This window comes from Rhinatrema bivittatum, chromosome 1 (genome assembly GCF_901001135.1).
Source record: "Rhinatrema bivittatum chromosome 1, aRhiBiv1.1, whole genome shotgun sequence".
Taxonomy (NCBI): Eukaryota; Metazoa; Chordata; class Amphibia; order Gymnophiona; family Rhinatrematidae; genus Rhinatrema; species Rhinatrema bivittatum.
Genome location: NC_042615.1, coordinates 601,888,412 through 601,915,186, shown reverse-complemented (window position 1 = coordinate 601,915,186; position 26,775 = coordinate 601,888,412). Strand labels below are relative to the sequence as shown.

The following is a 26,775-nucleotide window of genomic DNA, read 5'->3' as shown; positions in this document are numbered from 1 at the left end:
ATCTTTCATTTTCCGTTGCCAGGTAACATTCTAATCTTTCTTCAGGGTAAACAGTCTAGTATAATCTTATCGCCTACATAAGGGCAAAGAACAAAATGTGCCTCTTTCAGGAGCATTGCCCAGTGATGGTTCTGATCTGCTTTAGCCATGCCCCTGAACATGTCCAGTCCACAAATGGCTTGAGAAACAGAAGACTCAGTGGGAAATGGAATCTACAACTTTTACTTATTAATATAGAGTACCATATCCCAAGTCAGTCTTCCTTCCACAAACTAACTCATTAAATTTAGAAAGCAACAAGTATGGTGCAAGGTTATGAATCTTCAGAAAACATTAAAACATGCTATTATAAAAAAAGAAAGAGAAAGAAAAAGAACTACTCTTGCTTTTTAAATACTTGCCTGTTCAGGATAGCTGACTGCTTTTAGAGTATGTTTCACAAAACACAAGTTCTACTTTAGGACAGTGTAGTCTAAGATGTAGGCATGTGTGCCTCACTCAGCAATATAGTTAATGGGTGCGAAAGCATTTTCTCAAGACACTACAAGATCAAAAATGAGTATGAGCCTCATCACTAGTTTAACAACTAGCTATCTGAAAAATTACCAGTAATTTGCCCCATGACTATTAGAAAATACAATCAAATAAACTTCCACTGAAAGCACACTTCATGTAATAGATATATTGAGATTAACAACAAAAACAGGGCTCCCAGTTTTTATAAATAGAGATGGAACCAAAGTTTGAATTTCAACTAAAGTTTTCCTTCATATAGAGAAAAATGAAAACCACTTGGAAAAACGTATATGTACTGTAAATACAATGGAAGCAAGCAATGGAGTTTGAACATGCATGTCTGCAAGCAAAATACTATGAAATAAAACAAAGGGACTCTATTTTCAAATCACGCTTTGAAAATCAACTAAGAAGTTAGGTGGGTAAATGTACAAAATCCAGTTTGCACATAGGTTACCTGCACTTGTAAATGGCATTCCAGGAGGGGTTGAGTTGGGGGCAAGAAAAGGATTTACATGCCCACGTTCGATTTTCAAAAGTATGAAGTAAATGTACATGCAGAATGCGAGCAGAGAGCAACATTCTGCACGTGTATCTGCACATACCAGGACAACCTGTGAATCTTCAAAGCAAACTTATAAGCACAGCTCCATTGTGAGAATCTGGGATAAAGTCTGCAGGTATGTGGGCCGTTTCAAAATGATCCTTTAAAGAGAGCAATTTTGGAACTCCATGTGGGCCTTGTAGACCCATAGGTATATTGCACCTGCAAGACTGCAAGCTTGTTTTGAAAATCTTGTTGGCTTACCCAACACTGAACAGCACATATACTTTTACTCACACTGAGGTATGTGAGAATCAAAAAGCATGTTGACCTGCACAGAACACTGATTACTGGCCCCAAGAAAGCTTACTTTTTTTTTTCTTAAAAGAAACAGACATTGGATCTTATATACAAAACTTCACACAAAAAAGCCAAGATAATGTGCGCTCTCCACAAAAAAAAATTTGGTTTAAAAATAACTACTGAAAAATACAGACAGAATAAAGGCACAAATAGTAAACGAAACAAGGAGCCTATGGATAAGAATAGCCAAAAGTATGTTCAGCATAGTCTTGCTGAAAAGAGAAAGTAGAAGCTGGCAGGACTTCCCTGTACAACCTCTCTAAAATTAATTTTATTGGGCATATAAAAATGATACAATAGGGCTCATAGACATTTTTGGTTGAAATGTAAGTTCTTTTATAAATCTCTCTCTTGCTTCCACTATTTGTTTAATCTTGAAACAGAAGTGGAGACCTTATGCTAAGAAATAGCACAGATTAAGCAATGTCCCACTTCTTTCATTATGTGGCGTGTGCCGACAGCATAAAGAACATGACATACTGATGAGCACAAGGAAGAGAGGTAATGGTTTGTATGTATAAGATTTCACAGAAAATAAACAGTACAATTTCCGCTAAACCTAAGGTTAATAGCTCTCAAAAATGACGTTTATGTTTATTCTGCTCTGTGTCCCCACACAGGAGAATTTGCATAACTTATATAAGGCTCTCATATAACAAAGCTTGACTTTAGTCTTGAGAAGTGCATTTCTTCGCTGGCCTGGAGTGGGTCATAGATTCCACATTAATTGTTATAAAGGAGGAACTATATTGTCCAGATGGGATATGTTGCAATTTAAGGCAAAAATGTTATTTGTTCTACCTATTTAATTCATTTCGGATTTCCTCCAGTTCTTGTCGCTCTGTTTTCACCACTTCTTTCTCCTCTGCTGCCAGGTAGCGCAGCCTCATGTGTTCCAGTTCTTGCTGCTGCTTTTTCAGGCGGGCCATAGCGTTATCTTGTTCACGCTAAAAACAATTTACTGCATTTAATCAAACATTACAGTAACAGTTATAGTCCAAATAATCAAGTTTAATGTAGGGCTTCTTATTGTGTAGAAAAAACATGAAAATAAAAAATATAGCATTTTATAATTTGAAGCTAGTCCTGGTTTTGTCAGGTTAGGCAGCAAAACAGGTTAATGAGTTGTGTAGTGCCAATATAGCCTCACAAGGCACCTCACAGTTTGGCACACTGCTCAAGAGGCCCAGTGAAGACTTACATGGGATATTATAGGCCAGTACTGAAACATACTGGGGGTAATTTTCAAAGGAGTTACGCATGTAAATGTGACATACTATCGTAGCAATTTTCAAAAGCTATTTACTCGAGTAAAGTGCACTTACTTGAGTAAATCCTATGGACAATTCAATGGCATATATTGTAGCAATTTTGAAAAGCCCACTTACTTGAGTAAAGTGTATTTACTCGAGCAAAAACCAGTTTTGCTCGAGTAAATGCTTTTTAAAATCAGACCCACTGGTTTCTCTGCATATGTAACCTTAAAAAGTGCCCATGAGAATTACCAGTACTTATTGGCTTTATGCCATGGTATCAATTTCTCTTTCAAGAGAACTATAATTACCTCCAATTTCTTAAAATTTTAATTTCTGCTTTTTTACCCTGTTATATGTGATGGATATTAAGAGTGGTACATTTTCTGGCAGTCTGAAGAAACCCAACATTATCTCAATTTACCTACTAAACACAAGACATGTAAAAGCATGCTCATTTGAACTTCTCAACAAATGAGATTCAATGCAGTATTGCAAGAGGTTGCTCTTCCTCAAAGTCTTAGGAAAAGCTGACGTATACCCTGAAATATAGTAACTGCTTACAAGCCACGTTATTTTATTTTCGTATACTGTAGCTTATTCATTATTATACTGACAACAGCACCACACATTATGTAGCTGGACTTGCTGCCAGGAGATAGTACATACATTTTTTGGATGTTGTTTCTCTGGGCTGAATTATCAAACACTAAAACAAAGATATTCAACAATCTGTGACATGAAGATCAAGATGCACTGCCAGTATGGCTATGGTAGTCCATCCATTCTTCAAGTATCCTGTGAAAGGAATGGAGAAACAATAGGGCACCTTATCCTACCTCATTACCACCACACAAACCTTTCACACCATGTAACCCAGTCTCCAGGTTGACTTTTGCCCATTTCTGCTTTGTTTTCAAAGTTGCTTCTCTAGTCTTGTCTCTTCATTATAAAACAGTGCTATAAAGGTACCAAATTTCATCAAGGTGACAAATCCAAAAGTCTTCTGCCAGAAAGTGGGAAAATTGCAAACTTTGCTAAATGGATTTTAAATTTAACATTAAAGAGAAGAATTGCCAGCCATGAATTTTGGCTTCAAAATTATTTAATGGATATTGGTTTAGATACAGTTCTAGTTTGGATTGCCTCCTTTCTTACCAATCGAACACACACTACACGCGGGGATAGTTATTCTTTCCTCAGATTACTAAAACATGGGGTCCTTGAGAGATCAGTGCTGTTGTCACTTCTTTTCAATATTTATCTTGGCCACTAGTAGATACGATTCAGAGATTTAAGGTTGAATATCTCTTATTTAGAAACAGAGAAACATGATGGCAGAAAAAGAGTATACAGCTTGTCTAGTCTGTCCATCCGCACCAATCACTCAGCTTTAAATCCCTACCACGCCCCTCAGGGATCCTCAGTTTATCCCATGCTTTCTTGAATTCTGCTACTGTTCTTGTTTCCACACCTCTATGGAGAGGTTGTTCCATATATCCACTGTGCTCTCTGTAAAGAAATATTTCCTCTGATTACTCCTCAGTCTGCTTTCACCCTCATCCCATGCCCCCCTTGTTCTACACCCTCCTTTCCTTTGAAAGAGGCCCACCTCCTGGGTACTGATTTCTTGGAGGTATTTAAATGTCTAACTTAGTAAAGACCAAAAGGGTCCATTCAGTCTGCCTAGCAAGTTTTTTCTCTTTTTTTTTTAATTTTATTTTTAGGGTAATAGAAGTTGCTACTTTGTGTAGGTTACCCCCAAGCCTTCTGTTAAGGGTAGTAGTAGCTGTTGCTCCATGCAGGCTACCCCCAAGCAGCAAGTTCAAATAAACACATTGTCAGAGAAAATAAATCTAGTAACTGGAGTACCACAAAGATCAGCACTCTCCGCCACACTCTTTAATATTTACCTACTTCCATTGTGCCATCTCCTAGCTGGCCTGGGTATCATACACTACATATATGCCAATGATATTCAAATATTACTACCAATCGAAGACTCACTGGAAAAAACATTAAACCTAGCAATCATGTAGCTTGACATCATTAAACAACTACTAAACCAAATGGAGCTAGTCATTAACATAGGAAAAACCGAATTCCTCCATTTTGAATGAAAAAACATGACAGTCATCCAATCTCCTATACTACTAAAAAACAATCAGAAAATTGAAATAGCCGAGAAAGTATGGAACCTCGGTGTAATAATAGACACAGAACTCAGCCTCAAACAACACATATCATTAAAAGTCAAAGAAGGATATGCCAAACTAATGGTACTCAGGAAACTTAAACAGTTACTAAATCAAACGAACTTCCGAACTGTCCTACAGGCTTTAATATATGCCAGCACGGACTTCTGTAATGCCCTACTATTAGGATTATCCTACACGACAATAAGACCACTTCAAATACTCCAAAACTCAGCCGCAAGAATTTTGACAGGCAAAAGAAAAAGATCATATCACTGAAACGCTAGCTGAACTACACTGGCTGCCAATTGAATACAGGGTAAAATATAAAACCCTTTGCACAATACATAAACTAATCCATGACGAAAAAGCTGAATGGCTAAACACAGCACTCTGCGTCCATGTCCCACACAGAAACCATAAGATTACAGAGAGATTTCAAGACTTTCAAAAAGAGCTTAAAGACATGGCTCTTTAGAGAAGCATTTTCACAAAGAGCGAGAAAGAGAAAAACACTGAAAGCTGTACACACAAAATCTTTATACAGCACTAGCACATTATGTGTATGCACATCATGGTTTGTTTATTGCACCTCTTAACTTGAATGTATAATCTAACAGTCTTTATTGTAGTCACAGGTCAAATTAGACAACACTGAACATTTAGCCATTATTATGAAACTATGTTACCGAGCTTATCATGCACCTCCATTACTATAATAGGAACAGATGCATGTACAATTTACTATATGTGCCTCTATGTAAACCGTTGTAATGGTAATCTACTGAACGACGGTATAGAAAAGATTATAAACAAATAAATAAATAAATAGAAAAGTTACCCCATTTCTTCATTTTCATTCTTGAGCCAGCAGGGAATCTCTGTATTTATCCCATGGCCTTTTGAATTCCATTACCATTCACCACCTCTTCCGGGGGTGGGGGTGGGGTGGGGGTGGCATTCCATGCATCCACTACCCTTTCCATGAAGAAATATTTCATGACCTTGTTCCCGAGTCTTCCCACGTGGAGTTTCATATTATGACCCCCAGTTTTACAGTTTCCTTTCCATCGGAAAAGATTCGATTTTTGTGAATCAATTCCTTTCAAGTATTTGAAGGTCTGTATCCCATTTCCCCTATCTCTTCTCTCTTCCAGGGAATAGATATTAAGATTCTTCAGTTCCATCTTATATGGCTTTCCATGCAGACCAACCCATCTTGGTTAAGTTTCTCTGTACTGCTTCCATTCTATCCTTATTCTTTCTGAAATGAGTTCTCCAGAACTGAACAGAGTAGTCCAGGTGAGGAGGCCTCACCAAGGATCTGTATAGGGGCATTATCACTTTTTAATGCTGGTTATGCCTCTTTCGATGCAGTCCTGCAATCCTCTGGCATTAGCCACTGCCTTGTCACATTGCTTTGCTGCCTTTAGATCAGACATATCAACTCAAGGTCTCTCTTCCAGTTTGTACACATCAATCTCTCTCTCTCCCCCCCCCCCCACCCTTATTCAACTCTTTCGGACTGCCGTACCCCAAACGCATGACTGCATTCCTTGGCATTGAATCTCAATTGCTAAACCTCTGACCACTCCTAGAACTTTCCTAGGTCACTTTTTATTCTTTTTGGTCTTCAAGCATGTCCACGCTATTGCAGATCTTAGTGTCATCTGCAAAAAGACACATTTTACCTTTTAATCCCTCTGCAATACCACTCAGAAAAATATGGAACAGAACTGGTCCTTGAGGCACTCCACTCATCACTCTTCTTTCTTCAGAATAGGTTCCATTTACTTCTACTTGCTGACAACTATCAATCAGCCAATTTGTGATCCATTCCAATACTTTGGTACCTACTTCCAGGCTTTTCATTTTATTATGAGCCTCCTATGTGGGATCATATCAAAAGCCTTGCTAAAATCCAAGTAAACTACATCTAGTGTGATTCATTGATCCAATTCTGTAGTCACTGAATAAAAAAAATTATCAGATTAGTTTGAGAGGAATTTCCTCTGGTAAAACCATATTGTCTCAGATCCTGAACCCATTGAACTGCAGGTAGACCATTATCCTTTCCTTTAGCAGTCTCTCTAGAAATTTTCCCACCACTGACTCAAGGTTAACTGGCCTGTAGTTTCTAGCTTCCTGCCTATTACCACTTTTGTCACCATCACTGCAGTTCTCCAATCGTATGGCACAACTCCCATCTCCAAGGATCTATTTTATCAGGTCTTTTAATAGACCCAGCAGCACTTCTTGGAGCTCCCTAAGTATCCTGGGAGGTATCATCTGGCCCCATGACCTTGTCCACTTTCAGTTTTCCTAGTCCCACTCAAGCACTTTCTTCTGTAAATGAGAATGTATCTACCCTACTCACATATGTATTCTTGCTACCCAGCAATGGTCATTCGCCAATGTCTTCCTTAGTGAAAACCCAACTGAAGTATTTAATTATACACAGTATTCCAAATGAAGTCTATAAGGGCAATATTGCCTCCTTTTTTTCTTCTGATCATTCCTCTCCCTATGCACCAAGGAAAAAGCCAGAGATGCTATCAATGTATCCACAAGTTTGGCCACCTTGAAATCATCAAATACGATCACCTCTAGATCTCACTCTGGTTTTCTGCATATAAGAATTTCATCCCCTATGCTGTACAGTTCCCTTGGGATTTTACAGCCCAAATTCATGACCTTACATATTTTTAGTTTTAAATTTTACCTGCCAGGCTCTAAACCATTCTTCAAGCTTTGCTGGATCCTGCTTCATGTTTTCTATAATTTCCTGGGTGACTACCATGTTGCAGATTTTGGTATCAGCAGCAAAAGAACAAACCTTTTAAGACAGGTCTTCTGCAATATCACTTACAAAAATGTTGAAAAGAACAGGTCTAGGAAAGAATATATAGGAAACGACCACCTCAAAAGACCAGCTCCACATATCTGGCACGGTTCACATTAAGGATCAGTACAAAAGGCAATCCCGGTCACAGGGATATTCCCTAAACAGGAGAATAAAAGAGCAGGCTCAGGAGGAAACAGAAGCACCCTGGAAAGGGAGGAGGAAGTAGACAATGTGCTAAGATGGTCTATGTTTAACTGCTATCACTGATTTAAAGCGGCTGAGGTAAAGAGGTCTTTTTTGGCTTTTGTTCTGCTGTGTAAATAAATCATTTTTGTGAAGAAAAGGCCGGAGTCCAGGTTATTCTGTCCTCCAGCATCATCCCTATGCCAAGAGTCACTAACGGTTCAAGGACTGATATCTGCAATACACTTCTGAAACACAGAAAAACGTCAGCAGAAAAGGACCATATGGACTATCTAGCCTGCCAATCCACACCAACTACTCAGCTTTACAATCCCTATCATGCCATTCAGAGATCCGTGTTTATCCCATTATTTCCTAAATTCATACATTGTCCTGGTCTCCACCACCTCCATGCATCCACTATCCTCTCTATAAAGAAGTAGTTCTTTAGATTACTCCTGAGTTTATCCCTCTTTCATCTTCTTCCCACGACTCCTCATTCTAGAGCCATCTAGAATGAGGCGGCCATCTTGCCCCAGGATTGTCTCCTGGGGCAAGATGGCCGCCGGGGTGTAATACTGCAGGAGACGCTGGAGGGAAGGCTGTTGAATTTTTTTCTTTTTACCTTCCTAATTCTTCATAAAAATGCCACATACAAAATGAAAGGGCCGCCTAAGAGGTGAGAATATTGGCTCACGATTAGAAGACCCACAACAGCCACAGATCTCCAGATTCTTCGCGGGAGCTCCACCGATAACTCCAGAAAGCTTAGTTGCTGGGGGAATGGCTTTGGAGCATGAGCCGTCCCCCTTGACCCTGGATACAACCTTAAGCCCTGGATCACCACGCAAACCCGCTCACCCCGGGGACATCGTAATACCTAGTCTTGCCTCGGTAGAAGCAGGAGCGGCCATGGTAATGGCCTGGGATGGAACCTCTGAAGCCAAATGTGTAGGAGCTATGAGTGCCAGCACGGTACAACAGCTGGGGGAAGCAAGCCTAGGAGAAGGAGGAATGGAGAGTCCTGCATTGGCTTCCTCACCGCTTGTGCCAGAGATTGCTGACCTTCCATTGACTTCAGGCATGGGGGTGAGTGGGGAAACTGTGGAAGATGAGGGAACGAAACAGCTGAGAATGCTCTCTGTTTCCCCATTAACTGTTAGACCTGATGCAGTATCCTTGGATGGGATCTGGACAATGCTTAGCACCATTGAGAGTTCTATTAAAATACTATCTGTGGCAACAGTGGAGATTAAAAATCAAGCGATTAAAAATAACTAATTTCACGAATAAAATGGAAGAAGAGGATAAACGAATGACATCTATTGAAAATAAACAAGTTAAATCTGAATCTGTTACTGCCAAAAGGTTGGAATCAATAGAAAACGCTCTAAGAGCTCATATCCTCTGGATCTTGAATTTTCCTGTTGTGAGATCGATTTCCCTGTTGGAATTGTTTAAACTATATATGAAGCAAAATCTTAAAGATCCCGGAGTCAGCCCTACCAGTAGTTGTAAAAGTCTTTTATCTTCAGCAAATTGTACAAAATGAAGAACAAGATTACCCTTTGGATGTGACGAATATACTAGAAATGTCATCAGAATTACAAGTTAACCAGAGAAAACCTATGCTAGTGTCTTTTTCTTTCCTCTTGGAAAGGAATCATGTAATGCGTTTGTTTTTTTAGGAACAGACAATCTTCCTTTTATGGTAACCCCATATGGATATTTCCTGATGTTATTAAATCCACTCAGGCTCGCAGAATAGAATTTCTCAGGTTGAGACCTGAGGTCCTGAAATTAGGAGCTAGGTTGGTCTTGAAGTACCCTTGCAAGACATACAACAGATATTTGAATGTAAATTATGTTTTTCTTGAACCTGAATTGAGAACATTCTTAGCAGGGCAGTCCCCTATTATAAAACTTCCACAGGCCTGGTGTGAAACAGTATAAGAAGTAGTAGCAACTCTGCGAGCCTATCAATAAAAAAAAAAATTGTTTAATATAAATATATGCTCCTTTCTGCCCCCTAATTACTATTGTTTTTCTTATAATTTAAATGTCAAAGCATATGGAATGAATATTTACTTTATTGTATATTTTTTTTCCTTTTATGATATTGAATTTTCTGTACAGGAGCTTTTTCCTGGTAAAATTTCAAAAATTGAAAAAAAAAAAAAAAAAAGGGGGATTGTCTCCTGTGCATTGATATCTTGGAGGTATTTATCATATCTCCCTTAGCCTGACTTTCCTCTAGGGTGAATATGATTATATAGAAACATAGAAACATAGAAATGATGGCAGAAGAAGACCAAACGGCCCATCCAGTCTGCCCAGCAAGCTTCACATTTTTTTCTCATACTTATCTGTTTCTCTTAGCTCTTTGGTTCTATTTCCCTTCCACCCCCACCATTAATGTAGAGAGCAGTGATGGAGCTGCAACCAAGTGAAATATCAAGCTTGATTAGTTACGGGTAGTAGGGGAAGTAACCGCCGCAATAAGCAAGCTACACCCATGCTTATTTGTTTTACCCAGACTGTTATTCAGCCCTTATTGGTTGTTTTTCTTCTCCCCTGCCGTTGAAGCAGGGAGCTATGCTGGATATGCGTGTAGTATCAGTTTTTCTTCTCCCCTGCCGTTGAAGCAGGATATGCATTGAAAGTGAAGTATCAGGCTTATTTGGTTTGGGGTAGTAACTGCCGTAACAAGCCAGCTACTCCCCGCTTTGTGAGTGTGAATCCTTTTTTCTTCTCCCCTGCCGTTGAAGCAGAGAGCTATGCTGGATATGCGTGAAGTATCCGTTTTTCTTCTCCCCTGCCGTTGAAGCAGAGAGCTTCAACTTAAAGATTTAAAGATTAAAGACTTAAAGATTAGATCTTTAAGTCTCTCCTCATATGCTTTAGAACAAAGATTGATGATCATTTTAGTAGCCATCCTCTGGATAGTTTACATCCTTTTGAAGATGCAGTTTCCAGAACCATAGACTATCTCCCTGGGGATTTATACAAGAGCAATATTTCCTCTTTTTTTTGCTGACCATTCCTCTCCTTATGCAGTCAAGCATCTTTCTGGTTTTTGCTGTCACCTCATCCACCTATTAGGTCACTAAGATCATCAGATACAATCACCTCCAGCTCCTGCTCTTTCATTCTTAAAAATATTTCACACTCTATTCTGTATCTCTCCCTTGGGTTTCTGCACCCTAAATGCTTAACCCAGCAAAAAGAAACTTCCCAAAAATCATTCTGCAATGTCACTCACAAAATGTTGAAAAGAATCAGTCCACGGACAGATCTCTGCTGACTACTGCTAGTAATGCCCTGGTCCTCTGAGTGAATTCCATTTACCACTACCCTTTGTTGACTCCCACTCAAACAGTTTCTTATCCAATAAGTCACTCTAGGGCCCACACCAAGAGCACTCAATTTATTTATGTCACCTTTGCGGAACAGTGTCAACTAGCTTATTGGAATCCAAGTACAATACATCTAGCGCTCTTCCCTAATCCAACTCTCTGCTCATTTAATAAAAGAAAATTGATAAAATTTGTCTAAAATGACTTGCCTCTGGTAAAACTATTCTGCCTGAGATCCTGTAATCCATTGGATTCCAGAAACCGTACTATCTTCTGTTTTAGCAGCAGGTCCATTAGTTTGCTCATGACAAGAGGTCAAATTAATTGGCCTGTAGTTCCCAGCCACCTCCTTACTTCCAACTTTGTGAATATGAACTCTATCTGCCTATCTCCAGTCTTCCAGAACTACGTCTGAGACTGAAGAAGCATAAAAAATGTCAGCCAGTGGAACTAATAGGACTTCTCTAAGTTCCCTTAATACTCTTGCATGTATCCCATCCGGCCCCATCCCTTTATCTACATTTGTTAGCTTCTCATGAACATACTTCAGAAAATTGATTGGTTTACCTCACTTTGAAATCTATTTGTGTTCATTTTATGTGTTCCTGTTCCTGACCCTTCCACAGATGAATGACGAACAGGGATATTTGTTAAGTAATTTTGCTTTTTCTTCAGCAGCCTCTATATATTTCTCCCTTTCACCTTTGAGTTTCAAAATGCTACTTTTGCACTTCCTCATCATCAACATATGTAAAACTAGTTTAGACCCCTTTTTACCATAGTTGCTATTTTTTCTTCCATTTACATCTTTGCATTCCTGACTACTTTCCCAGCTTCTCCTAGCTTTTGTAAATATTGTTGTCTATCTTACTCATTCTGCAATCTCTCATAGTTTATGAATGTTAGCCTTTTCTTTACCTTTCAGCTTTCTTCTTTTTCCTTTATTTACTTTATCAAGATTTGCCCACTGCTCTTTTACTTTATCTAGTCTTACAATTACCATCACTCCCCTCAGAGTTCCCCAGTATTTATCCCCTTTCTTGAATTCAGATACAATTTTTTTTTGTGTGTCCACCACCCCCACTGGGAGGCCGTTCCATGCATCTACTGCCTTCTCTGCAAAGAAATAGTTCCTAGGCAAAAAAGCGGAGAATAGTTCCACACTCAATGTAACATCAAATCAGGAAAGAGTGCGGAGCAAATCACAGTCCATATGAAAGGACTGTCAGTCTAAGAGCATATGAATTCCCAATTGCTGTCCCTTTTGACGTAGCCGTTGTGGCGAAACACGGAGTCCATGTTGGGGGACAATGTTTAAATGTATTATTTTGTATATTTGCTTAAACAGAGGAGTTCTCATTGGAATAAAAAAATGAACTATACTTAAATTTGTAAGGACTCTGATTTGCTCCACACTCTTTCCTGATTTGAAGAAATATTTCCTTACATTACTCCTGAGTCTACAACTTTTCACCCTCATCCCATGAACCCTCGTTCTAGAGCCTTCTTTCGGTTGAAATAGGTTACCCTCCATATTTAAATATCTATCATATCTCCCTATCTCGCCTTTTCTCGAAAGGTATATGTTTAGATCTTTGATTCTATCCCCATATGCTTTACATAGAAGACAACTGATCATTTTAGACCACTTGACCGACTTCAACAGGTTTATATCCTTTTGAAGGTCAGAATTGTACACAATATTCCAAATGAGGTCTCACCAGGGACCTATACAGAGGCAATATAACCTTCCTTTTTCTGCTGAGTTCCACATTAGGAGCTACCACTCAGGGAAAGGACCTTGGACCAGCTAAAATCAGCTCAGTGTACAGCAGTGGTCAAAAATACAAACAGAATGTTAATTATTTGGAACTGAGAATATCATAATATTTCTGCATAAAAATATGGTGTTAGCTTGTTTGCTGATCTATGTGAACAACTACTGGGCTGCCCCCTCCATTTTTTTTCAATGCTTAATTTATATATTTTTTCCAATAACAAACACACAATAGAAACAGTCTCTGTCTCAGACTCCCTTCTCTGTTTCACACTCAGTCTCACTTTTGCTCAGTCTCGTGCTATTAATCTCTGTTCTCCGTTTCCCTTCTCTGCTGGAAAAAGTCCTGCTTCTTCAGACAGTGAAAACTTTAACAAAATTGCTCCTTCCTCCCAAACTCATCTTACCCCATCCAAGGGTCCAAAATTCCTAAATTGAGAGGGATGATCCCCAGATGCTACTTCTCCGCATGCTAGTATTTAAAAATGGTGCTGTCTGGCCCTGTAGTATGCCATTTTATGGTACAGAAGTCCATGCATTGCTGTGGTGCCAACCAGAAAATTCTACAAGAAAAACTTGAAATCCATATGGTATTAGGCCTATTGTTATGGATGTTGGGTGTAGGCTTGACCCTCAGAAAGACATGAGTAAACTGAATTATAATTACAATATAGTAAACTTGTGATACCAAAACACTAACTGTCGGCACTCAAACAGTAAAAACCCTACCTATGAAAAGGCAACAATGCCAATATTACACCTGGCCCAAACATACCAATACACCTCCTATTAGTAAAAAAAAAAGATCAAGCCTGGCTATTATAGATCCCCACACAAACTACAAAATAGCAGAATACCTCACCTCCGTCACACATGTTCAACACATAGTCCCTCACCAAATACAAAAAAAAAAAAAAGACAATAATGTATAAATAGAATCATGCAGAAAAAAACTGAACTGGAAAGAAACAAGCAGACTCTGTACACAGTGAAACAATGGAAAATTAGAAACATTTCCATTCCTCATAAAACAAACATGGGGAAAAATAAATGGTAACTCAGCAGTGCATGGTTTGGAGGGAGATAATTTCAAAGGATACTGGCAAACAAGTTAGAATGCCCTGATAGAGATGTGGCTATAAAAGCTGAAAAAGCCAAGATGCATTTAAATGCAGAACACACAGAGAAAAATGATGGCAAACTGCCTGTATCATCTGATAATAAGTAGGCTGTGGGTGCAGAGAAGACATTTTAAAACATCTATATGAGAATGCCAGAAGTCTGAAAATTACAATGTATGGTGCTTAAGGAAGATATAGGCAAATGATCATCTCAAAAATCTGGTGAAAGGAGGAAAGCCAACTGGATACAATGATTCAAATTATATAGACATGACAGGGCACTTAACATTTGTGGAGGGGTGGCACTATATGTTAAGGATGGCACAGAGTCCAGCAGATAAAAGGTTTGCAGGAAACAAAACTATACTCTAGAATCCTTATGGATAGAAATCCCAAAGGCAAAAGAAAAGAGTACAGTAGTAGCGATACACTACCGCCTACCTGGCAAGGATGAGGAAACAGTCTGTAAAATGCTAACAGATTAGAATAGCTAGTAAATAGGCAACACAACAACATGGGAAACTTCAATTACCTGAGTACTGATTGGGTAAATGTCACATCTGGACATGCAAGGAGTTCAAGTTTCTAGATGACATCAATGATTGCTTCATATCAACTTGTTCTCTGTCTACACAGAACACCTGTTACAGGTGAGCAACTTTCCTTTCTCCATGGGCAAGCATCAGCCATACAAGTGGAGAATCCCAAGCGGAGGATTGCATGAATTGCTCATTATGCTTTTATATTGTTAGTGGAACAATCAATCTGTAATTATGTCAAAGGCTGCAGGAAAGAGTTGAAGGAATCAAATAAGCTTTTTAGAACAGCCTGTCCAAAACCACTGTCTTGATGTGAGACATTTTCTAGGCAGAAAATTTATGATTTTAATAAGCAGTAAAGGCATGGATGAAAGACCAGGTGGCAGCCTTGCATGTGATTATTTTATTTGGATTTAGAACAGGGATCCGTTTGTGTGTATGTGGGGAGGGGGGTTCACTGGAGCATTGGGAGTGTGAGGGGGAAGGCCTGGGCTTCCTGGGGCCAGATTTGTTTTTAGTGAAGGGGAAGGGGTAGGGATTGAAGGATAGGGCTTACACCAATCATCAAAAAGTTTTTTTCTGGCTGCAATGGCTGCCTCCAGGAGGGGTGGCAAAGGGGGAGGAACAGGGGTTTAATGCAGACCCCAAGGGTTGTTTACTACTTTTGGGAAGGCTTATTCAGTGCCAAGTTGCCCCTTTAAGCAAAGGTGGCCCAACAGTCCTGGAGCCACCACTGTGTGTTAGGAGGGCTTTCGCTGCCATGGTATTGTTCCCCTGTGGGAAAATAGCATGAATCATTGTGTTTTCCCACAGGGATAAATACTAAGGGAGTAAGAAAACAACAGGATCATTTACTGAGGCTTTGTGATTCCCATGTTTAGTGAATAACTTCCTAAGTTTGTACCAGAGGCAATGGAGGGCAAAGTGACTTGCACAAGGTCAATGGAGTGGCAGTGGGATTTGAAACCTAGCTTCCCAGGTTCTCAGCCTGTTGCTCTAGTCTCTAGGCTACTTCTACACTCCACTGTCAATGGAGGAAGAGCAAAGATGTGTTAAAAAGATGCTTTATCCCTGACTTGATGGGCTGACGCCTCTGATTTGATTGATTTAATAGTAGGAAATGCAATCAGATACCCAAGTTGAAAGATTTCTCTTTGTAACTGAAAAATCTTGCTTGACTGAGTTGAAGGTGAAAAATAGTTGTGAAGACTTTCTAAAAGACTTTGTTCTTTCCAAATGAAACAGAGCCCTTTTGCAGTCCAATGTGTGAAGAGACTATTTGCCCTTACTGGCATGTGGGCTTGGAGAGATACGGACCGATTTAAATTATTAAAGTGAGAGATAACTTTTGGTATAAATTTAGGAAATGTTTTCAAAACTGCTCTTATGGAAAATTTAAATGTAAGGTAAGTACGATACCAACGCTTGTAGATTGCTTGCTCTTTGGACAGACATAAGAATATAAGAATTGCCCTACTGGGTCAAACTGAGTGTCCATCAAGCCCAGTAACCTGTTTCCAACAGTGGCCAATCCAGATCATAAATATTTGACAAGATCCCACAAGGTATATAGATTCCATTTCCTAAGATGGTAACTTTCAAATTGGCGTGTGTGTGCACATGTGCATCGGCTATTATATCACATATACACGTATGATGCACGTTATATAATAGCCTGGCCGTTCACACATCTGTGCTCAATTTTACGTAGGCGTGCGCCCAAATCCTGCTTCTATCACTTGAGTGGGGAGATTTTAAAAGGGACATGCACCAACGCTATTGCACTAAAACCAGTTCATTCTCAGTTCGCCCATTTGAGAGATCGGTCTTCCAAACCCCCCCCCCCCCTCCGCCCCCCCGAGTTTAATAGCCTTCCTTACCCCCAACTTTTAAAACCCCACAGATCTGCCTAGATTTTTGTTTTAAAACTACTTCATGGCACAATGCAGATGTGTAATAAAGAGATCTTATATGATGAAACAATTAACATTTTTAAATTTTTGAATGACCATCATACTTTTAGCACAGGTACCAGCACATGGAACAGTGCTTTATGTACCTTTTTGAGACCTGGGGGATAATTGAAGAAGCCCCCTATGTGCTAACAGTTATAATCATCAGTCATTCATGGTGTACAGAATAATTGCCTTCCTTCCTCATGGGGAGATACAAATGTTCAAGTGAAGAACATTGTAACCTGGTATTTCATTGTGAAAACCAAAGCAATTTAAAGTGATAAAAGAAACGCTGGGAAACTAACTGCAGAGTTGCAGAATGTTTCTAAAGTCTATGAATGGAAAGCAGAGCCACCGGCAGAAACTAAGGCTTAGTTTCCCAGCGTTTCTTTTATCGTTACGTTTTATCTTTAAAGTGCTTTGGTTTTCACAACAAAATACCGGGTTACAGTATTCTTCACTTGAACATTCTTTCTCCCCTGAGGAAGGAAGGCAATTATCCTTCCAAAACATTGCAATGTTGGGTTAAAAAGAAAGGGTTATCTCCTGATATTTTGGGGTTTAAAAGCAGGATGACTTTTTGAAGTTACATCTCCTGGTACTTTTTTTTTTTTTTAATTACTCTAGTACACATAATAGTGAACATAATGGGGTAGATTTTTAAAGTTATGTAAGGCGTAGATTTGTTCGCGCAACCCGGTGCGAACAAATCTACGCCCAATTTTATAACATGCGTGCGCACTGCCGCACGCATATTTTAAAATCCGGGGTCGGTGCGCACAGGGGGGGTGCACAATTGTGCAACCTGCGCGCACGGAGCCGAACAGCCAGCCTCTGTCCCCTCCGAAATCGGAGCGGCCTCTGAGGGAACCTTTTTCTGCCCCCCCCCCCACCTTCCCCTACCTAAATCCCCCCATACCTTTGTTGAGAAAGTTACGCCTGACCGAGGCAGGCATAACTTGCGCGCACCGGTGGGCTGCCGGCGCGCCATTCCCCAGCCCAGGGGCTGGTTCGGAGGCCTCGGTCATGCCCCTGGGCCGGCACCATGCCCACGGCCCCGACCCCGGAAGCCGCACCACTCCCAACATGCACCCCCGACGCACCCCCGGCACGCCCCCCAAGCAAAGCCCTGGGACTTACGCTCGTCCCGGGGCTTTGCGCGCGTCGGCAAGCAAGTCCCCTGCGAGCGTAAATCCGGCTGGATTTACGTGCTCAGGGCTTTTAAAATCTGCCCCAATATGCACTTAATTATGTGTGCTAAGTGTATCTTATCTGTACACCATGAATGACTGATGATTATAACTGTTAGCACATAGGGGGCTTCTTCAATTATCCCCCAGGTCTCAAAAGGGTACATAAAGCAGAGTTCCCAGTCCTAGTACTTGTGCTAAAAGTATGCTGGTCATTCAAAAATTTAAACATTTAAATTGTTTCATCCTATAAGATCTCTTTATTACACATCTGCATTGCACTACAAAGTGATATTTCTGTTCTGGATATTGACATTCTTACACTTCTGGGTTCATTTGAAATTTAGTATTTTGCCAGTTAATATACATAGGTCGCAATTGGAGATTGATTAGAATTCATCGTAAACAGAGTTGTCTTACCACTGGAAAAACATCTGTACCCATTGTACAGCACTATATGGATAAAAATCACAGTTTTTTACAAATACAGTGATTGGTCATTGATCATGCACCCCCACTTATTCATAGTTGCTACAGGGAAGTTATATTAAATCAACAGGAGCAATTTTGGATTCATACGCTCATCACTGTATAGCCTAATGGATTCACTCTTGAAATAGATTGGTACTGTAATATAGCATTCTTGAACACAATTTTTTCATTATCCCCTTAGGTGTCAATTGTCATGGAATTAATATAGAAAATGCAATTCAGGGTGTAACAATAAAGTTGAATAAATGTCAGATGTGAAGTGCACCTTTATGATAGGTCTGCAGATTAGGTTTTAGGATGTGATGTGGGAAGACACATCAGCACAGATGCCAAATGACTTGCATGTTGTTAGAATTTCTGAGTAATGGGATGTGGCAGAATGTTTGGAGAAGTTTGACCAACAGATTAACATTTGTCTTCCTGAAGTAGGAGGCAGTGTCTTCTGAAACATGGCCCATATTGGGTTTTCTGGATAGCAGCTTTCGATGTAACATCAGCTTACTCAATTCTTTTGGTACAAGAATTGATAATAAGTAAAACAAAAACTTTTTATTAGCAATCAAAACATTTATATAAAAAAGGTAGCATGATATTGTGCCAGAACTGATGACTATATTAAGAGGGCATGCAATTAATAGTTACTTTGATGTAACAGCCCCAAGTATGACGATCCTATTAAATATTATTTAGTTATTTCACTCTATGTGGCACTGTGCAAGAAGCATGTATATAGTTTAATTATAGATAAATTATAGTGTGGAGCTTTTTTTTAAATATTTAGGTTCTTTGTCATCTCCCATTGTCGCACTTTGTATTTGTGTATTTTTAAACCATGACCATGCTTGATATAAACTCTTATTCGTATAGCTGCATTTTTCATTTTTTTTCCTATTTTATTCATTTTATCAAAGTCGCCATTTTGAAAGTTTAATTCTAGCGTGGTTGATTTAATTAATGTCCACCCTCCAGTTATTTAAGTCAAATTCGATGGTACTATGATCACGGTTGGGATCCTCACTTTGAACTATCTTATAGTGTTTGGCATTATTTTGACATGAGGAATTATGAAATTACTAAGTTTCTTTTGGCAAATGATGAAAAGGTGGCTTTAGATGTTGATGCCCCTGAGTGTTTGATGCCACAACATTTTTTGTTTTGGGTTGTTTTTTTTAGCATAAGTGTTTAAAAATGTTTTGTTTTTTCAAAGACTAAAATTGGTATTGTCTCTGGTGTATTTGGTTTTTCATTTGTGTGAGAAACTCTTAGAGTGATCTTTCTTAGTCAAAATCATGAACCAGGTTTCTGTGTGGGATGCAGAGTACATCTCTGTTGACCTTTCTCTTTTGGCCTAGGCCTCATCTGTTGATATTGTTGAGTTTGCTGCAGAATCTGTCGTGATCTCAGATAGTGTGGATTAAGTTGATATCTTCTCCTGGAGTAAAACTGCCTCCTGTAAGGGTGAAGCTATTTATTTTGAGAAGATTGGTCCCACATAGCTGTTAAAATTTGGAGCATACTGCAATAATTATTAATCACGTCAATTGCTTCCTTTATGTTCTCTCCAAACAGATTATCTTCAATACATGAAGCATTAGCTAATTTATCATGCATATCCTCTCTGATGCCAGAAACCTTTAGCTATGCAAGTCTTCTAAATGTTATTGCTATGGCTGACAATCTTGACATCAAAAGCATCATAGACGAACTGCACCAGATGTTTAGAACATTCTGCAGCATCAAGAAGGAGAGGCATTAATTTGCCTTATATATCTGGGGATAACCATGTTGTCATGTCTCTAGTTTCTTTATGGTATTGTATACAAACTAAACCATTTGAAATTGGTGTGTTGCAATTCTAGACTGCAGCATTGCTGCTTGGAAAGCTTTATCTGCTGTATCCAGCTGTTTAGCTTCATTTCCAGGGGAGTGTGCTGGAAAAAGCTTTAACCTTTTTTGCTCTTTTTAATGCTGCTTCAACCATAACTGAATTGTGAAGCACTTGGGTTTTGATATGACATGGACATTGTGCACTCTATTTCATATCTATATTTTTGTCTGCAGAGGTGTGGCCAAAGGCGCTTTCCAGGTTTTTAATTGCAGTTCCTGAATTTGTTAATGAACTGGGACTGCAATTGACAGCTTAAAAAAGGAATGGATAAGTTCTTGGAGGAGAAGTCCATTACCTGCTATTAATTAAGTTGACTTAGAAAATACCATTGCTAGTAATAGCAGTGGCTAACATGGAATAGACTTAGTTTTTGGGTACTTGCCAGGTTCTTATGGCCTGGATAGGCCATTGTTGGAAACAGGATGCTGGGCTTGATGGACCCTTGGTCTGACCCAGTATGGCATGTTCTTATGTGACTTTATAAACCTGAGAACTTCTGGGAATGTTTTTGTGCAAGACTTCTCTTTGGAGTTCAAAGGGATCGATGATGCTATCTTCTGAAGAAAAGCTGGATAGGATAAATCATTTGGCGGTACAATACTCCTTACAAGTTTTGGTAATGGATCTGATGGTAAACCTATAGAACTTGCAATGGCTTGAAGATGGCGCCGTAAGGAGAGGTCGGTGCAAGACTGCTCTCTGATACATTCTTTTTGCCTCGATATTTCCATGTCGCATACCAAAAGAAAGGCACGGATTCGTCTGGAATCCGCTGCACCAGCCTTACCTGTGCCTTTCCAGACAACAATCGAGGGCTTCTTTTCACCAACTCATGTATCGACGCCGGAGGGGAAGTCCGCTGAGCTGCCGAGTAGAGAACATACCTTGGCTACCCTGGATGCACAAACATCGTTGAGCCCCGGCGCTCCTGAGACTCCTCCCCCACCGACCCGCACTAACTATCCAACACAAGGGTGGCCTCCAAGCCAGGAAAGGGCTGTAGGAGGTCTAATGGCAGCGGCGGTTGTTGGAGATTTGATTGCGGAGGTGTCTGGCAGAAACGCGGAGGACCCAGAGAACGTTACAACGGAGGAGTGTGCCAAAATGGAGGATTCGGCCTCTCTGGGAGCGTGTGCCATGAATATTATCCAAAAGAGGGGGATGGACTCGACAAACGAATCTGAAAAGATCGAGGTTTGTTGTGAGAGCGGGGTAAGCATTAACCTGGGAACTAAATTAACTAAGCCTCAAGAAATTACCCTTGAAGCTGTGTGGAATGCGCTGATGATACTTGATAAATCAATAGCGTCTCTTACTTCGGTAATTATGGACTCACAAAAAAGTATACAACAATTAGAACCAGTTGTAACTCAGCATGGAGTGAAAATACAAGAATTGGATTTAAAGATTACATGAGTACAAGAAGTACAGAAAAAACTGATCCAGAGTGAGCTTATTACTTAAAAAAAAATAATAAAAAAATTGAAAATATGGAAAATGCCCAAATATATCTAAATCTAAGGGTATTGAACTTTCCTCATGTAAAAATGATTTCTTTGAAAGATAAATTTAAAAAATATATTATGGAGATACTTCAAATTCCACAAGAAGCTGTTCTGCCAATTTCTAATATATATTATCTGTCTAAGAATATGGAGAAGTAAGCCCGCCCACATCCCTGTGATGCCGCTGCTGTGCAGACAGAGCCCTTTAAAGGGCCCAACGCTATCATCTCGGCCTTCTCCCGTCCGGCTCTCCTCCCCGCACGATCGGCGCGGACCCATCGGGGTCAGGGGAGGCGCGGGTGAGAGAGGCCGCACAGGAGGCAACCGGCCCACACCTCGGGCCAGCCCCAGACCCCAAAATCCGGCACAGAGGGAAAACACTGAAAAAAAAAGAAAAAGGAAACCGCGGTAAGCCCGCCCACATCCCTGTGACGCCGCCGCCGTGCCGACAGAGCCCTTTAAAGGGCCCGACGCCATCAGGCGTCGCGCGCCTAAGGGGCATGCCCCTTTGTGCGCACCGGAACATCACCTAGTAAAGCTCCCTCCCTTCCAAGCCGGCAGCACACTCCATCTCGTTCAGACCCGGACACTCATTTTTTCTTCAGACAAACGCTCCGCCGGCTTTCATCCGCCCCTCGACCCTCCCTGTGCCCCCGAGCCACAATCCGGGCTCCAGAGCCGCGTTCCCCGGACACCGGGGAGGCGGGCCCACGCAGCCATCTCGGAAGTAGAGAGGATCGCGCTAGTGAGAGAAGTGTGAAGAGAAGTGAAAAAAAAAAAAAACTTTAAAAGGAAACACCAGAAAACTCAAGGAACCCAAAACCACCAACCCGACCTACAAATAAGAAAAGGAATAAAAGTAAGACTGCGCCGACGCTCTGCGTTGCCCCTCGACCCTCCCTGCACCTCCGAGCCACAATCTGGGCTCCAGAGCCGCGTCCCTTCGTGCAGCCACTAAGTGCCTCACCCCACACAGCCAGCAGTTCTCACCTCTTGAGGCCTCGTTCATTCATCCTCAACTCGCCCTCATCTTTAAGATTTTTTTGTGCTTCAAACATGCTCTTTTAGTCTATTCCTACCATCAAAAACCTCTACAATAACGACAAAATAACGCACCTACCCTACATTTATCCAGCATAAGCGTTTGATACCCATAATGACCTCCCCATTCTCTCAATTCCTTGGGCTCTCCATTTTTTCACTAACCCTCTTCAACGCCCAATCCCTTACAAAAAAAACACATATAGTCAATGACTATCTCCTGGACTCTCAACTGGACATCTGTGCTATCACTGAAACCTGTTTGAAACCCACAGACTTAGCTCTAATCAATCAACTACCCCTCCATCTCTACGATAGTTTTTCAATTCCTAGACTTAAAAAAAAAAATATATAGAACCTTAGTCACTCTACACCCCCCCCCCTTTAGCCAGAAAGTGAACCTAGAATCCTTTGAACCCACCACCTCGCTCGAAACTGAATCCATTCTCAAAAAGATGAAACCCTCCATGCATCCGATGGACTCCATTCCATCTAAACTACTGCTTACCATCCCAAACTCCATCGCTAAGCCATTAGCAGAGATCATCAATCGCTTGCTAACTCAGGGATTAGTACCGGACTCGTTGAAGCTAGCCACCATCAAACCTCTACTCAAGAAACCCAACCTGAACCCAGTGGACCCGGCCAATTTTCACCCCATCGCTAACCTACCGTTTGTTGCCAAACTTATAGAGAAGGTAGTTAACAAACAACTCTCGGAATACCTAGAGGAACATAAGATTCTAACAACTGCCCAATTCGGATTCTGCAGATCTCTCAATACGGAATTCCCTTCTAATCTCATTGACGGACAGCGTCCTCACAGGCCTTGAGAAAAAGACCCCCTACCTTCTGGCACTTCTCGATATATCTGCAGCATTCGACACGGTGAAGCACTCCATCCTCATCAATCGGCTCTCAGACATAGGTATTTCAGGAACAGCCCTTGACTGGTTCGAATCATTCCTTGACAATAGGAGCTTCAAGGTTAGAATAAGCAATAAAGACTCTCACCCGGTCAAGTCCACACTCGGAGTCCCTCAAGGATCCTCCCTCTCCCCTACCTTATTTAACATCTATCTTCTCCCCCTATGTCAACTTCTCACAAGTCTAAAGGTTACGCACTTCATCTATGCCGATGACATCCAGATCCTGATACCAATCACAGAATCAATCTCCAACACCATTAATTTCTGGAATAATACTCAATACTTCAAAAACTGAACTTATGATTGTCACTCAGGATGACAATGCGCAGGCTGTCAACAACCACTTCACTCCAGAAACGACATCCTCCACACACGTAAGAGACCTCAGTGTAATTATTGACAACAGGCTGAACCTAAAAAACTTTGTCAATAATACAACAAAAGAATGTTTTCATAAACTTCACACATTAAAAAAGCTGAAATCTCTCCTCCATTTTCAGGACTTTCATACAGTTCTCCAAGCAATTCTATTCTCAAAAATTGATTACTGCAACTCTCTGCTAATCGGCCTTCCAGCTGTCACCACCCAAACCACTACAAATGTTACAGAACTCTGTTGCCAGGATCCTAACTAATTCTAGCAGAGGAGAACTCATCACGCCAATCCTTAACTTACATTGGCTCCCCATTAAATCCAGAATCTTGTACAAAGTTCTAACTATAACCCACAAGACCATTCACTCCCAAACCTCGCTAGAACTAAACTGCCCCCTTCGTCACCACTCATCATCCAGACCGATCACAACCAGTTATTTAGGCATACTCTATGCACCTCCAGCCAAGTCATTGCTTAAGAAACGCGCATTCTCGACCGCCGGTTCCACACATTGGAATGCCCTCCCCACGGACCTTCGACTAGAAACCTGTAGGCAAACGTTTAAGAAAAAACTTAAAACTTGGCTTTTCACAAAAGCCTTCACTTAAAGACCTCAATAACCCCATCACCTCAGCTTTGTACTGGCCACTCTCTGCTTATTCTTAACCTTTACCCCGTGCTAGTCTACTCCCGGAACATGATCCGGGGTTAGAAAAATCACAGGGGCCATTGCCCTTTTGTTCGTCTGTTTTTCAGGTATATTCTCATGTTCTCACCTTTTTTCATACAATTGTGTTTAATACGTTAGATGTAATACTAAATTCTCGGTTTTATAACTTTGTAATTCTTATTACTTACACCTTGTTATTTATCACACATGCTTACTACGTTTGATTTAATACTAAGTTTCTGGTTTATTTGTAATTCTTATTACGTATGCCTTGTTATATGTATCCCACATGTTCGATGTAATTTCTAACTTTAGTTCACTGTAAACCAACGTGATATGTACTACTACATGAACATCGGTATATAAAAGCCTTTAAGTAATAAATAATAATAATTTACCTCAGAGGAACGAATTAGAGCTTACAGCATTTCTGGAAACCTCACTAGAGGAACAAATAGATTGTGGAACTTTATTGGTTTCCTTTGTGTTCTCTACAGACAGAGATCATATTTTGAAGTTGATCTTTACAACAGGCAAAAATTGTATATGGGGCAAAAAATATGGGTCTATCCGGACCTTACAAAAGCCACGCAAGTTTGCAGGAAGAAAATGCTTGAATTATGTCAAGACGCAAGACAGATAGGAGCTAGAATTTCCATCAGATTTCCATGCAAATGTGTTCTAAATATTAATAATAATCGCTATGTATTTTTTTGAGGTTTCTCAATTACGTTATTTTTTAGATAATTATAGATCATGGGTTAATGATCCCCAGCAATGACCCCAGCAATGACCCCAGCAATGACCTCCTAGATATGCCTTTTATTTTATTTCTTCTTTAATGGATTGTTCTCATTAGATCTTGGCTCTCCCTTATATGCCTGTTAAATAAGATAAAGCAAAATTGCTTACCTTGTAATAGGTGTTATCCCAGGACAGCAGGATGTAGTCCTCACATATGGGTAACATCAGTAATGGAGCCCTATACAGAAAAACGTCTGTCAAAGTTTCTAGAAATTTTGACTGGCATAGAGTGCCCACTGAGCATGCTCAGCATGCCATGATATTCTCAGCCACAGGGGTCTCCCTTCAGTCTTGTTTGTAGAAATTAGCGTTAGCCAAAAATAAAATAATAAAACGTATCTGACCCAACTCCGCGGGGTGGCGGGTGGGTTTCGTGAGGACTACATCCTGCTGTCCTGTGGATAACACCTATTACAAGGTAAGCAATTTTGCTTTATCCCAGGACAAGCAGGATGCTAGTCCTCACACATGGGTGATTAGCAAGCTACAGGCTGAGTCATCTTTGTATTGGATCAATAGCGTATAACTTGTGCAACAGGCACAACAACTGGTGTACTGTTGGGAAAAATGAGGCAGCCTGAAATCACGAAGGTTTGGATGTGGAAGGAGTTGGGACTATACTGGAAACAAGTTCTTTAAGACAGATTGTCCATATGCTGAATCTTGTCGTCCTTCCTTGTCGAGACAGTAGTAAGCTGCAAAGGTGTGAAGAGAACGCCATGTTGCAGCTTTACATATGTCAGCTATTGGCACTGAACGACAGTGTGCTACTGAGGTTGACATTGCTCTTACTGAGTGAGCCCTTACTTGCCCTTGGAGAGGAAGGCCTGCTTTTTCATAACAAAATTGTATACAATCTGCAAGCCAATTAGATAGAGTTTGCTTGCCCACCGCCTTACCAGGTTTGTTTGGATCAAAAGAAACAAAGAGCTGGGTGGATTTTCTGTGGGCCGTAGTGCGATCTAAATAGTAAGCTAGAGCACGTTTACAGTCCAAGGTGTGTAAAGCTCTCTCCCCGTGGTGAGAGTGCAGTTTTGGGAAGAAAGTAGGTAAAATGATGGATTGATTCAAATGGAATTCCGTAACTACCTTAGGAAGAAATATTGGGTGTGTACGGAGTACCACTTGATCATGTAGGAATTTTGTGTAGGGTGAGTATGTAACAAGTGCTTGTAACTCGCTAACCCTTCTCGCAGATGTGATGGCTAAGAAGATAGTCTTCCAAGTGAGAAA

The 26,775-nt window shown here is 40.5% G+C and overlaps 1 protein-coding gene across 2 annotated transcripts in view; it reads right to left on the bottom strand.

The window, feature by feature from the left end:
* Positions 1 to 26,775, bottom strand: part of CEP120 (centrosomal protein 120) — a 419,833-nt gene that overhangs the window by 2,180 nt on the left and 390,878 nt on the right. For both annotated transcript variants that reach the window (XM_029619774.1, XM_029619782.1), the window contains one exon: positions 2,225 to 2,370. In XM_029619774.1, the coding sequence (XP_029475634.1) occupies positions 2,225 to 2,370 (146 nt within the window). The remainder of the gene's footprint in view (positions 1 to 2,224; positions 2,371 to 26,775) is intronic.